Consider the following 13074-nt stretch of genomic DNA (forward strand, 5'->3'; position numbering starts at 1 on the left):
TGCTTTCATTTGTACATAATCATCAGTTCTGTTGGTTTTGCAAGGAGACCTGTTTGTGCAGTTATTTGGGATTTATAAACACTGTCAAGGGCGTATAAGAAGGTAAAATTCATTCTTTGTTGTGGTAACTGTGTGGTACTGAAAGCTAGAAAGATTTACAACAGAAATCAGCTACTGTCCTGAATACATGCAGGTTTCACATCTGAATGAGGAGCTGTCATCCACTATAGCCATGAACTTTTTAGAAGCTCACTTTGAGCTGTAAATACAACTTCAGATTTGTGCCAGGTGCCAAACAGTGCCTGAATGTAATACAACACTGGCAGGGCACGTATATTTGCATATACTCAAGAAAAAGGTGTTCAAGGTAAAGTAATGCTCCTGTTTGAGTCAGGATTATGGATTCATAGAGCATGAATTGTTAAGCCTATTCAATAATTAATGGCCTCTCATCGTCTGCCATGATTTCTTCTAGAGAAACTAAGAGTAACCTCTCGATACGATTGGTATGTACTGAGTTTAAAATGTGTTTGTGCGTGACTGTAACTTATTCCCTAGGTAGCTGGGAATGTGAATCACATGCTCTTAAAGGATGAAGAAAACTACAAGCACTTCACCTATTCAGAAAGTTTGAAGTCCTAGGATTAGACAGTTGGCCTGAGCAATTTGGAAGCCGACTGGACGTGGCCCTGGGCACCCTACTCTGGGTGTCCCTGCTTGTGTGGGGATTGGGCCGGGTGAACCAAAGGTCCCTGTCAACCTCAGTTGTGATGGGATTCCATCACCAGGAATTAACTAGTGAAGTGTATATGTATACATTATTCTTTAAGTGACAGAGACATAAGAATCTTAAACTCAGGGAAGCTCTTAAAAATAACTACAACTTCTGTGTGATTTCTGGTCTGTGTGTTACAGAGAGAGGATGAAAATGTTCCCGAATGCTTTTAATGTAGCCTTTGGTAAGAGGTAAGAACGTTAATAGTGACAGCTCTTATTTCCACGTTTGCCACTTGCTTTGCTTTAGTGTGTGCAAGAAAGGTTAATAAAATAGTGTAGGTCTGCTTTAAAGTTTTGTCTGTTCTTCCAGGCTGATTGTAATGATACAGTATTGCAAAAAATGTCATTTCTGAGCAAAAGCTGTTGCTAGCACTAGGCTCTTACAAATAGCATTAAGATATATACATACTGTATGCTTAATGCATGCACCTTATCACAGGTTACTTCTTACCAGTCAAGTTTTAGACATGGTCACACAGTTGAGCAATAAGGTCGAGCTGTTTTTCTGTAATGACACGATGTGTTTAATGTGTACTGATGTTAAAGAGAAAGTGATGCATCTTTAGGAATCCTCAGATTTTTTGTTATGCATTGTCCACCTGAACTCCAGTCTTGAATAATGCAGACCTCCTTATTCTGAATACCTGTAGAAGAAATTCTCATAAGACATTTAGAAGCATCTTGAATTTCAAAATACATAATTTAACTACTGTTCAAAGCAAAGAACTCAAATCTTTTGAGATCATCTCTAGTTCCTTCTAAAGAGAATTAAGTTGATCCTACACCTGAAGCTATTTTACATACTAAATCATTGAGAAGAATTATGATTTTTTCCTCCCTGATGTGACAGTGCTGTGTTTCTGTGTGAATAACAAATACTGACTATATCATCGTAATTTGAAGAGCATACTTGTGAGCATTTTTTCAGTGCTTGGAGCATTTTTTTGTGCTGCAAAAGAAGCCATAGCTAAAGGGCCCAGGATTCACAATTACAGCATGCTTGAAGTAAATTACAATTTGGAATGTTTAGTTTCTCAGCCTCAGTTTGGTGTAAGAGCAGCAGCAGTGCTGAGTAAACTCACACGTTTGTGAAACCTGATGTCTGTTACTCGTGAACTAAAATGCCAGCTCATCCATCCCTGTGGTGCTTCAGGTTGTCTCATGGTTGTGATAATGAAACACTGACCTGTGATATTGATGGGGAGCTCCAACTTGCAGTGCTGTCTTATCATTTTAATCCAAAATACTGTTTGCTTGATTGTCCAAGTGACTGACATGAGAATAAAATAAATGGCAGTCTTTGTTTTCTTCTCAAATATGATTTCAGTCATCTTGGTGGCTGAGAGTGACTCTTGCAGAGGGTGATGCTGCATGATAGTCACTGGTTTTGATGAGCAAAGAATGACATTTTGTATATTTCTGAGGGGAAAGCTATAATGGCTTTTAAGCTTGATCTGCACTGCATCAAAATAAGTCATCTGTATCCATGCGAATTAGATTTAGTATCATCTTTTCTTTTGTCCTTGGGGTTAGATCCATTACTGAATTTTGCCAGATAACACGTTGAAAATGAAGCTTATTTACCCCAAATGCGTGTAAGAGCACAAATAAATGACACGTTGATAGAATAGCATTTGACAGATCAATTGCAAAATAAGAGATGTTACAGACAGCTGGAGGTAATACTCTTCCAGCTGAAAGCAGTATCTTACTTTTCAGCAGCCTTTTGGCTGAACAGAGAAGATCCAGCAGCATCCCTGCTAGGGACAGGAGATATCACAAGAGAAATTTTGCATTTTGAATGAGCTCACGTTTTCAACTTTCATCTCTAAGGAACGAAGAGCACGTGCCACGCTGAGGTAGGCAGCAGAGAAATCAAGGTGGCAGGATCACTTTCTCAGGACGTTTGCTGTTTCAGTCTGAAGGGGCCTATCCTCTGGAATGCATACATTCTAGCTCGTCGCATTCTGCTTTGACTCACAATTCTTTTCTTTTTCACATGACTGCTTGCTGAGCAAGACAGGCAGCGTTCCCAGAGGCTAACCATGCACAGTGCTGTCTGTCATTGTCACCCGCTTGCAAGAATTTGTTCTCTTCTGAGCTTAGAAAAGGATGAACCAGTTCTTCACACAGACATGAAATGTATTTCTTACACATTGCAGTGCAAAGCAAAACAAAATTATAAAATTGCCATTTTCAGTTTGGCTTAAAAATTCTAGATATCCATCTCTTCCTGAAAATTTGATTGCAGTAACACATTCTGTTCTAAAATCCTGTCCTCAAAGGAGTTGGGAAGTGACATAGAAGTGTTGCACTTAGTTTCAGCTCACAAAACTGTGTTCTACATCTATTTTTCCTCCCCTTTCTCTGCCATCTTTTTCCCAGCTGTTAAAAGCATATTTTACCAAAAGCCTCTGACGTGCATACTCATTTTTGAACTTTACTTGTGAAAAATGGCCAAATGCTTCTAATTATTTGTTCATTCCATGTAGTTGCCTCATTTCTCAACTGAATTCATTTCCATGACCAGATCTTGGGGAGAGCTGTGTCAGTACACTTCTAACAATTTAAATTGCACTGAGCAATATTTTCTAAACAATCTGTCATTCCTATTAAAACTTCCTCTTTTTTTTGCATTTGTGTTGAACTTCCAACTTTGATTTCAGATATTCCTTCCTTCTTCACATTTAAATGACTGTTGTCCTATTAAGCTTCCAAAGAAAAATGAGCTTTTCTCTGTATAGAACTCAGGTTGGATATCAGGAAATTTTCTTCTCAGGAAGAGTGGTGATATGTTGGCACAAGCTGCCCAGAGAGCTGGTGGAGTCACCATCCCTGGAGGTGCTCAAGGACCTATGGATGTGGCACTGTGTGATGTGGTTTGTGGGCACAGTGGGGATGGGTTGGTGGTTGGACTAGATGATCTTAGAGATCTTTATCAACCTTAACGATTCTATGATTTTTTGAACTACTGAGGCTTCCTAGTAACATTTGCCAAGAGGAAACAGTAGATGTTTAAAGCTCTTGAAAATCATCACAAACCTTGGTTTTGTCTGTCTGATGCTGGAAATGCAGAATTTCACAGACTAGCTTGTCAGTCCTGGCTTTGTAAACTGGTCTGGTGACCTAAAACATGAAATTGGAAAGGTAAAAAAAAAAAAAAAAAAAAAAAAAAAGAGGTTATTTCACTCAATAATTTACAAAAGGCACTTGGATAGAGTGGAGCACCAAAGCCATGCAAAAGAGCTGTAAGAAAAGCAGTTCTACGTTCTGTTAGGAAACAAAGATGACAGTAAACATGAAAACTAAAAAGTAAATACCAAAATTAGTGTTCTTAGTTCTGAAATTGCTGAGCAAGAGCTTAAGATCAGATTTAATTTAGTTACAGAGGTAAGACATGCAGATGGAGCTGTTATTTGAGTGGTGCTATGGGTTGAGGAACAAGGAAGAAAGTTCCATGCATTTTACCTCCATACTGAATTGTGTTTTCAAGTCTGTGTAATGCTTCTTGGTCAGTGGTCTCTGAGGAGCTACTGGCACAAGCACTTACACTACAAACCGTGTGGTAAAAGCCAGTTATGGCTTCATCATGTTCAAAAGCGGAGTTCATCCTTGCAGCATTTTCTGAATTGTGGCTGCTGAGAGTGGGCCTTCTACAATGCAGAACATTTTTGTTTAGGTAAATTTCAAATTGCAAAATGGAAAAAAAGGGTTATTTTTTGAAACGTGAGAAAAAAGAGCATGAGCTGCTTACTCCAAGTTAGGGTTTCTTTTGCATTTTCTTCTTAACTTAATAATTAAAATGATGAAAAGAAAAGCAAGGCTCAGTGAGCCAAGAATGACAGGTTTAAAAGTGAAGGGTTGTGTGGGTTCTGGAGCAAATTTTTCACAGCGCTGTTCTTGGTAAAACTTGTGTCTGCGTACAGGACATCTAAAATGGGGAGAGGAAGAGACAAATATACAGAACTTGAGGGCAGAAAATGCAGAATACCTCAAATGAAAACAAAGGAGAACATGCAATTAAATACAAGCACAATATTAATGTATGTATCTGTATCAATGTACCTGTATGAAATAATGTGATTCATAACAGAGGAAGGAAAATACTCTTAGATTCATGACAGTGAGTGTTAAACAAAAAGCCACAGATTGGTTCTTTGTTCACTTAACAAAGGTCAAATAACATTCGTGTTGTGGTACCTTAGAAGTTCAGGTGCGTTTCAGAATAATTCTTGAACATCCCTCTGAAGCCTATATTCTGTTTACTGGTGGCTTTAATCTGACTAGCAGGGTCTGAAGTAAAGAGATTCCACTATAAAGAGCTTCTTCAAGACAAAGCAGAAGATTACTGTATTTTATGAGAACAGAGGGTTTCCAGTTGGTGGAAAAAATGGTGTGGTTCTGAGTAAATTCACAAACAGATGCTCCCACATTGGTCAGAACTTACTATACAGACTGTACGAATGGGCAGAAGCTGTTAGTCTGAGACTAGCATTACGTTTGTATGTACTTTGCTATAATTTACACAATTTTGGCGTATTACTTTTAGAACTTCTAGTGCTCTTACCATTGGTTTGGTAGTTTCTGCACCTGGGCCTTTCTGAAGTGGGAAGTGATTATTTTCTGCAGTGGGTTGGTTTCGAAGCTCACTTTGCTTTGCAGTAGAGCTTTCAGGAGGACCCCATTAGGTGGTGGGTTCCAAACTGAAATACTGCTGCTGCACTATGGCCTGTCTTGCAAGTCACTGTGCTCAATTCCCTTTTCTGTGACTCCTACTGCACAAAATGAATTGTGGCAGTTAGTTGAAATGTCTGAATATTGAATTCTTGGCTAATCAGCACAGTTTACACTGTTGAAAAGTACGTACTCAGCTCCATTTGTTCATGGAACAGAATCAGGGGTCCATTAACAGAGTTCCAGTTAAGCATCATTTATTTACCTGCAGACAGCTCCTCTTCCTGGAACTAACTCACACTTCCCACCATTGTCACAAAGATGAGGTTCCATTTCGCACAGGCTCCGGCAGGGCAATCCGTCCTGGCTTGCATAACCGGGTTTACAAAGGCAGTCAGCCTCTTTTGTCCACTCATTCATTATGCATTTGGAAAATTCGTCACATGCCATGAATTTGCATGGGTCTGCCTGATCAGCTGTAAAGGATGGGTAAATCATTAATGGGAGCATTGAGATGTCACCCTCCAAGTATTTGGCAAGCTGGGTGGCAGCCAGAGTAAACAGTGCACGCTTGTACATGTTAATGGGTTATAATATGGCATAAGGGGACACATTTTTCTCCTCTGGTTGACACAGCAAGCTTGCAAAGCTTATGTTTACTTGTATAATTTTTTACTCCCATCCTGTGATTTTACCTTTTCTCACTGTCAAGGCTTTTCATACTTGAATATTTTGATCCATTCTTGTTTTTTACTTTAAAGCCCTTGTTTTGTACTCAAGGATGCTATGCTACTCTCTTATATTTGTATAAGAACTAATTTCTGCTGTAATCATCTGAAGCATATCCTAGGGCATAACAAGGGGAAGGAATCAGCTTAGTGAGCATTGCACAACACTATGAAGACTGCAAGCTAGAAATAACAGCACTGTCCACTGAAAATACATGCATTAGCATGGGGAAAACCTTGCTGTGTGTTTATTTTGCTATATATATATATTTTGTCAGGGATACCTCTTTGAAATTAAATGAAAATGATTTTGCCAGTGTTGGGCCTTGGGCAGGCCCAGGTCAGAGGTACTGCAAAGCCCTGACTTCAGCTGTCACACAAGCCTTTTTCTCTTTCCCCATTCTCTGCTTCTTCCTAGAAAGGCACGAAGGACCCAGAAGGAGCTATTAAAGGCAGAGCTCAGTCCAGCTGAGCGCTGATGGAGATGTAAGAAGGAAGGCTGCAGCCCTCTTGTCTCTTGGAGGTGGTTTCATGCATGTCATAAGGTGAGGCCCATAAATAGAAGGCAGAAGATGAGAAGTAGTACAGGGGATACAGACTCTATTTTTATCAGCACACTGTTTCAGTAAGATGTGTGAATCCAGTAAGGCAAAAAATAATGATCATGTGAATGGAAATGAGGGCAGATGGACAGGCAGGAGCAGGGCTACATAGCACAGCAGGTTCTGAGTGACCTGAACTCTCCAAAGGAGGTTAATGCACCTTCTCTTAGCAGTGATGGAGAATTTGGTTTAAGGACTGGTCTGCAGAAATCAAAAAACACTCAAAGATCTGCTCCATCTCTGGAGGTGTTCAGGGCCGGGCTGGATGAGTCCCTGAGCAGCTGAGCTGTTGGGGGGCAGCTCTGCCTGCTACAGGGATCTGGGACTGCGTGGGCCTTGAGGTCCCTTCCAAACCCAAGCCATTCTGTGGTCAGCGTGTGCTACAGTCCTTCAACGCTAAGAAGCTGGAAGGTATCAGTGTTTCTTTGTGATAAGGTGAGTTAGGCATGAGCAGACTGCTGTGTTTGGCGATGGTGTTTCATTTCCCTTAACAAAGTTTTGGACTTTGTACCTGCTGTGCTCTTTAACCTTCTCTATGTTTTCACTTTGTTTAGCTGACAAAAAAACAAAATGAGTGCAGATATTTTTAAAAGCGTGCTACATCATTCTTTGTTATTATTTATGACCGATGCAGTTAGTGCTTTTACAGCTGTAAAAGCTGCTGAGTCTGGTTATGCGTTTTGGGCTGTCAGTTCCCATCAGCGTTTCCTTGTGATGTAACGCTGTTACCACTAGATGGCTCTTATTTTCACAATAAGTAGGAATTTGCTGGCATTACCTTAATTTACTACTCTTCCCGCCCTTCCACAAAATAAAAATACTGTGGGGCTATGAAACACTGAAAATATACTGAATTTCTAAACGCGATTTATTCAATATATATTACCAAAGCAGAGAACCTATAGTAGCCCAGAATTCAATTTTTTCTAGGACTCCTTTATCCCTCATTCAGTAAAACATCAGTTTATTGCAGCAGCTTTTTGGAGTTCAGACACTGCAGTTTTGTTAACTTTCTTTGCCACACGCATTTGATTCTCTTAGTGGCCACAAGGAGATAAAATGCAGACAGGTTAGAAAGTGTCTGCATGAATAGTGAATGGATATTTTGTGCTCAAGTTGTCAGAAGTCGGTGAGGAAAAATACCACCAAAAAGGTGCGACTCAGAAAACTCTAAACTTCCCATGTTAGACTGGTGTCTAGATATGCTGTTACTGACTTTCTTCTGTTTAACAAATACTTCAGACTTAGAAGCACATTTGTATAGAGATAACAAGATGGGTGTAAATGACGTCAAATTGGGTGGGAGCATTGATCTGCTTGAGGGAAAGGAGGGCTCTACAGGAGATCCTGTAGAGGCTTGTTTGATGGGCTGAGTCCAGTCACAAGATATTCAACCAGGCCAAGTGCAGGTCTTGCACCTGGGTCGTAACAATCCTATGCTGCTCTACAAGCTTGGAGCAGAGTAGCTGGAAAGCTGCATAGAGGAAAAGAATCTGAGGGTTTTAGCTCACAGCTGACTGAATACAAGCCAGCAGCATGCCCAGTTGGCCAAGAAAGCTAATGACATCCTGGCTTCTATCAGAAATAGTGTTTCAGTAGGAGCAGGGAGGTGATTGTCCTCCTGTACTTGACACCTTGAGCTGTGTTCAGTGTTGACTCCCCACTGCAAGAAGGATACTGAGTTGCTTAAACATCTGCAGAAAACAGCAAGGAAGCTGGTGAAGGTACTAGAAAGTTATGAGAAGCAGCTGAGAGAACTGGAGCTGTTTGTTTTAGAGAAGAAGTGACTGAGGGGAGACCTCATTGCTCCAACGACATGAAAAGAGACTGCAGCGAGGAGGGTGTCAATCTCTTTTCTCAGGGGACAAGGAAATAGTCTGAAGTTTCACCAGGGGAGATTTAGATGGGATATCAAGGAAAATTCTGTCATGGAGTGGGTGGTCAACCAGTGGAACAGTCTGCCAGGGAAGTGGTGGAGCCCTCATCCCTAGATGTTTATAAGACACGTGTGCACATGGCACTAATGGATGTGATTTAGACATGGGAACTTGGTAGGTCAGGTGGATGGCTGGATTTGATGATCTTGAAGGTTTTTTCCAACCTAAATTATTTTATGACTATGTAAGGTTTTAAATCAGGAGAGATTCTGGAATCACAAATCCACAGAGAGCTATCTATTACTAAAATTTAGGACAGTGAGTATCTGTAGAATCCTAGTATTCCTAGAAATTTTCATTGAAATCTATAGCCCTCTAAAGATAGATCTAATGATGTCCTAAGCAAAGATTTTCCTACATTGTAAAAATCATCAGAAATGATGTTTTACCTACTCAGATAAAAGATTTGGATGAGTCATTCTTGTGAACTGCACTTGAGCTTTTTTTATTCCTGTCTTCACCCAGCCATTGCTCTAATTTTTGTTTCCCAGTACTTGGCTCTTGATCTGAAAAGCAGTTGCTGTATGCACAGAGACCAACACTTCCATTTAGCATTTCATTGCAGTACGGAAACTGATGTGCAGATAGCTGAATCTGCAAGACCTTTTTTTGTATTACTTCTGATCACTCACTAGTAAGCTATTCATAATATAATTATTTCCAAAAAAAGTAATCCTTCTAAAGCTGTAAAATCTGGACAAAAAAATACCTGCTAGGTTTTGGTTTAGTATATATGTTATCTTACCTGGCTCAATATCTAGGGAGTAGCTGTCAATCTCCAAATTGAGGCGTTGGGCAGCAGCGTCACAGAAGTCCTCCAAAACACAATGTACTGCTTCTGTGATATTATATGGCACTGTTCTGGCAAATTTCATTTTACTGTTGACAATCACACTTCCATTCCTGAAGTTAAGTATTTCCAGTTGCTTAAAACCTGTGAGGTTGGACTGGAGGTATGGAAGTAGCTGCAAAACAAAAGAGCGTTTTTATTTTACCTTATCATCAATGCCTAGCTACTGTAATTTCTCTTCTAGTTGCTTTTAGTTATCAAGTACACGTTACACACTTTTTCTCTGATTTTAATATCATTGCTAAACTTCACAACCAAATTCACCTTTTTATTTTTTGGTATTTTTGCGACTCTCATGTCTTTCTTAATAATGTATTGAGTTGGACAGCAGCAATTTTCCCTGTAATGAAATGCATGGCAGCTGGGGAACTTGTTCATCTGAAAGAAAACAATATCACCACACTCAAAAGCCAACTGTAATTATTTTCAAATATTCAATCCGGGCAGGTTAGGACATAGCATAACAGGTGTGCTACTGAGCTGACCTGTTGCCCTATTGTACCCATAAAGAAAATCCATATTTAATCACTAGCTTAGCCTCTGCTAAGCTATGATATCTTTTATAAGGCTATTTTTAAATTTGGCATAGAGATACAAGTCTTAGATGTATTCAGAATTGTTGGTGTAGTCTAAGATAAAGCCAAATAGTGACACGCAAGGCATATATCTGGAGTCTTTTGAACAAGTAAACACTTCAGTAATTGAGTTCATTGGGTGCTTTTTCACACCCCGAGAACGTCCCTGGGTTATAAGTCCCTTAACAGTGCTGCTTATCAGACCGAATTGCAGCAGGGTCCGATGCTGTTAAAATACTGTGCTTTCCAGGGCTGACTGAGCCAACTGGCATAAATCAGAAATTCCTTGCCAAAACCCCTTGGTACAGCTCTCACAGAAGCTAGTAACTGTTTTTCCTGAGTTATGGAGCAATAATTAATGTAATTTAGTGATGAGGGATGTGCATTTATTTTCAAACTGTGTCTGACTATTGCGTGTGTTATTCAAGTTGCTCATCACCCACCAATTGCATGAACTGTTGTTCTAGAGCTTTGTATTCCTGCGAGCTCCGGTTGAAGAGATCATCAGAGAAGTGCATGTTGGTTACCCTCAGGCTGAAGAAAACCACAAGTTCTTTGCCTTTGGCTGCCGTTGTCATGGAGCTGGTGGTCACATACTTCAGTGTGGGAGCCTGGGTGACTTCTGCAGGCTCAGTTGTCTGCACTGAGATGTAGCCACTGCCATTCTCTGCCTCATCCAGCACTGCTGTGCTCTTCACACCAGTGCCGTCCAACTCAGCAGCAATGTCCTGCACTCCTGTGCTGGCACGGTCAGGAAGAGCGCTGGCAGCTTCTCGCATTGAGGTGTCTGGTACTTCGGGGGACTGGTCAATGACAACAGAATGGCTGTAGAATGGGCTGGTCACTGTGGGCAGTAGAGTTTGGTCTGGTGGCAGTGCTCCTGTAAAAGTGACCTCTGGCTGCGTGGCAAACAGATCGTTTGAACCGATAAGGAAAGGCAACGTTTTGTATGTGCTGGTTGTAACCAAAATGTCATCACCTGATGATTCTAGTTCATCCATGATCTTCACTGCTGCAGAAAAACAGGGGAAAGACAAAGAGCTAGTTTAAAAAAATGAGTGTAGCAAACCTCAAGCATGGAGCCAACATTGTCTTGTATTTCCACTGTAGCATTTTTAAAAGGAAGACTTAAAGTTACCTAAACATGAAAATGTTATTTTCATCAGCAAAGACAAGCTACAGGAATGAAACACCTCATCTACTTGTTTGTGTGATGAGATTTCTGTAGGTGATGTGTTTAAGTAATAATTACACCCTGTAAGTGTTTCCTGAGCAATTCCTAAATGCAGCCTTGTTTTGAAGGGATATAATTGTGCTGTCAGTTTATATTGACAGAAAGAGTGAATTACAACTTCAAATTGTCTGCTTGGATCAGTTCTATGCCAGAGTCATTCTGTTGCTTCCCTCTTTGCTAGAGGTTAAGACTATTAGTTACCAGTAATGATAAAACGTTATTAAGCAAAATGGTGAAGCCATCTCCTTTGATTTTCCTAGTACAACAGCAGCAGTGAAAATAAAATCCGACCCTAAGAAATCATTTGCTGCACTCAAGAAGCCACCATCTGACCCTGATGCTAAACGTTCATGAGGTTCCCACTTAAGGTTTGGCATGGACCTAAGCTTTGTGATGGATGTACCTGAAATCCAAATGTGAAGTGTGATGAAACTCTGAAAGTGGATTTCAGTTACCTGCCTGCCATGATCTCACAGAAAATGATGGCCTCTGTCCCACAGATGTCTACTCAATAGCTATGTCCTTTTTCATCAATATACTTATGGGTGCTCCACATTATGAACTGCAAGCAGACCAGCAGGGCAATATCATTCATCAGTTGATAGGACAGTTTTCTCTAACTAATGAATTATTCCATTCTCTACTTCCTCTCAGGGGCCAATGAAGTAACTGAACAATTGTTTGCACTGGGAATAATCCTCACTAAGAAACGACACAGGAATTGCCCACAGATAGTCTTTGTGTCTCTTTCTGCTTCTTTGCTTCCAAATGAATGAGGACAAACCTGCTGCTGTATTGCTGTTTTTCAGAAAAAATGTATATTTTCAACAAAGAAAACCTTCAGACAAGATGGCTGCCTATTTTGTTTACACTAGTTTTTGATGTGCTCTTTCTTTACTTACGCAGATTAATGCTTTGGCCAGTGTATTTTCTTTTTTCTATAGAGCCATTATTAAAACATTGTTTCCCTTTCATTGTTCTTTCCTTTATTGATATAACATACATTTTCGTACACGGGGTGAGGCTAGCATGTTTTATTAGGAATGTATAGCCTCATTCTGCTAAGTTGGCCACATGACTGACTAGTGGTTAAATTATAGGAGTGGGTTGTGAAAGACTCTTTGGGAATCTTGAGAATACATCTTGTTGTGGCATTTATCGCACTTCTAGGGGGCATTTAAAAGTTAAGTGCATCCTCTAAGCCAGTCAGTCATCTTTTCTCTGTTTGAGACCCCAGAGAAACACTTATCTCAAATATAGATAACCAGCCAAACATATGTTGGATCTTTTGATCATCTGATGCCCAATTTTCCTCTTATGTGATTTTTGTTATCTAAATCAATTCTTTCAGCTCCTCTTAGCATTACTGAAGTTCACTGATATCTTTGAGTGTTTAGAGTGATGAGAACTAAGACAGTTTTTTTTGGAAATGGAAACTTCTCATGGTGTTATAGTTCGACTCTACCAGCAGACAAGCATAGTTCTGGCACTGGTGAACTTTCTGTGGATTTTACTACAGAACACCTAAATTTTGCTCAAGTATCAAATGTTCTTTCTCTTAATTCTTCATTTTTATATCTATTGTAAGTTTTTAATATGCTCTGAGTAGGAAGTATATAGATTTCTACTTGTTTGTTTGTTTGTTTGTTTTGCAGGAAAATAAGCTCCACCCAAATAGGCTGAGCCAGAATTTTTCA

General features: G+C 40.0%; 1 protein-coding gene across 1 annotated transcript in view; it reads right to left on the reverse strand.

Annotated features, from left to right (window-relative positions):
• Nucleotides 1–3863: 3863 nt before the first annotated feature.
• The window catches only part of IMPG1 (interphotoreceptor matrix proteoglycan 1), a 48285-nt gene continuing 39074 nt past the window's right edge, over nt 3864–13074 (reverse strand). Inside the window, exons 13-16 of the mRNA XM_042894316.1 lie at nt 10587–11155; nt 9464–9683; nt 5717–5927; nt 3864–3903 (exon numbers count right to left, since the gene is read on the reverse strand). Coding sequence (XP_042750250.1) covers nt 3864–3903; nt 5717–5927; nt 9464–9683; nt 10587–11155 — 1040 coding nt within the window. The remainder of the gene's footprint in view (nt 3904–5716; nt 5928–9463; nt 9684–10586; nt 11156–13074) is intronic.

This window comes from Lagopus leucura, unplaced genomic scaffold (genome assembly GCF_019238085.1).
Source record: "Lagopus leucura isolate 7727_CA_CO unplaced genomic scaffold, USGS_WTPT01 Super-Scaffold_73, whole genome shotgun sequence".
In the NCBI taxonomy this organism is placed as follows: domain Eukaryota; kingdom Metazoa; phylum Chordata; class Aves; order Galliformes; family Phasianidae; genus Lagopus; species Lagopus leucura.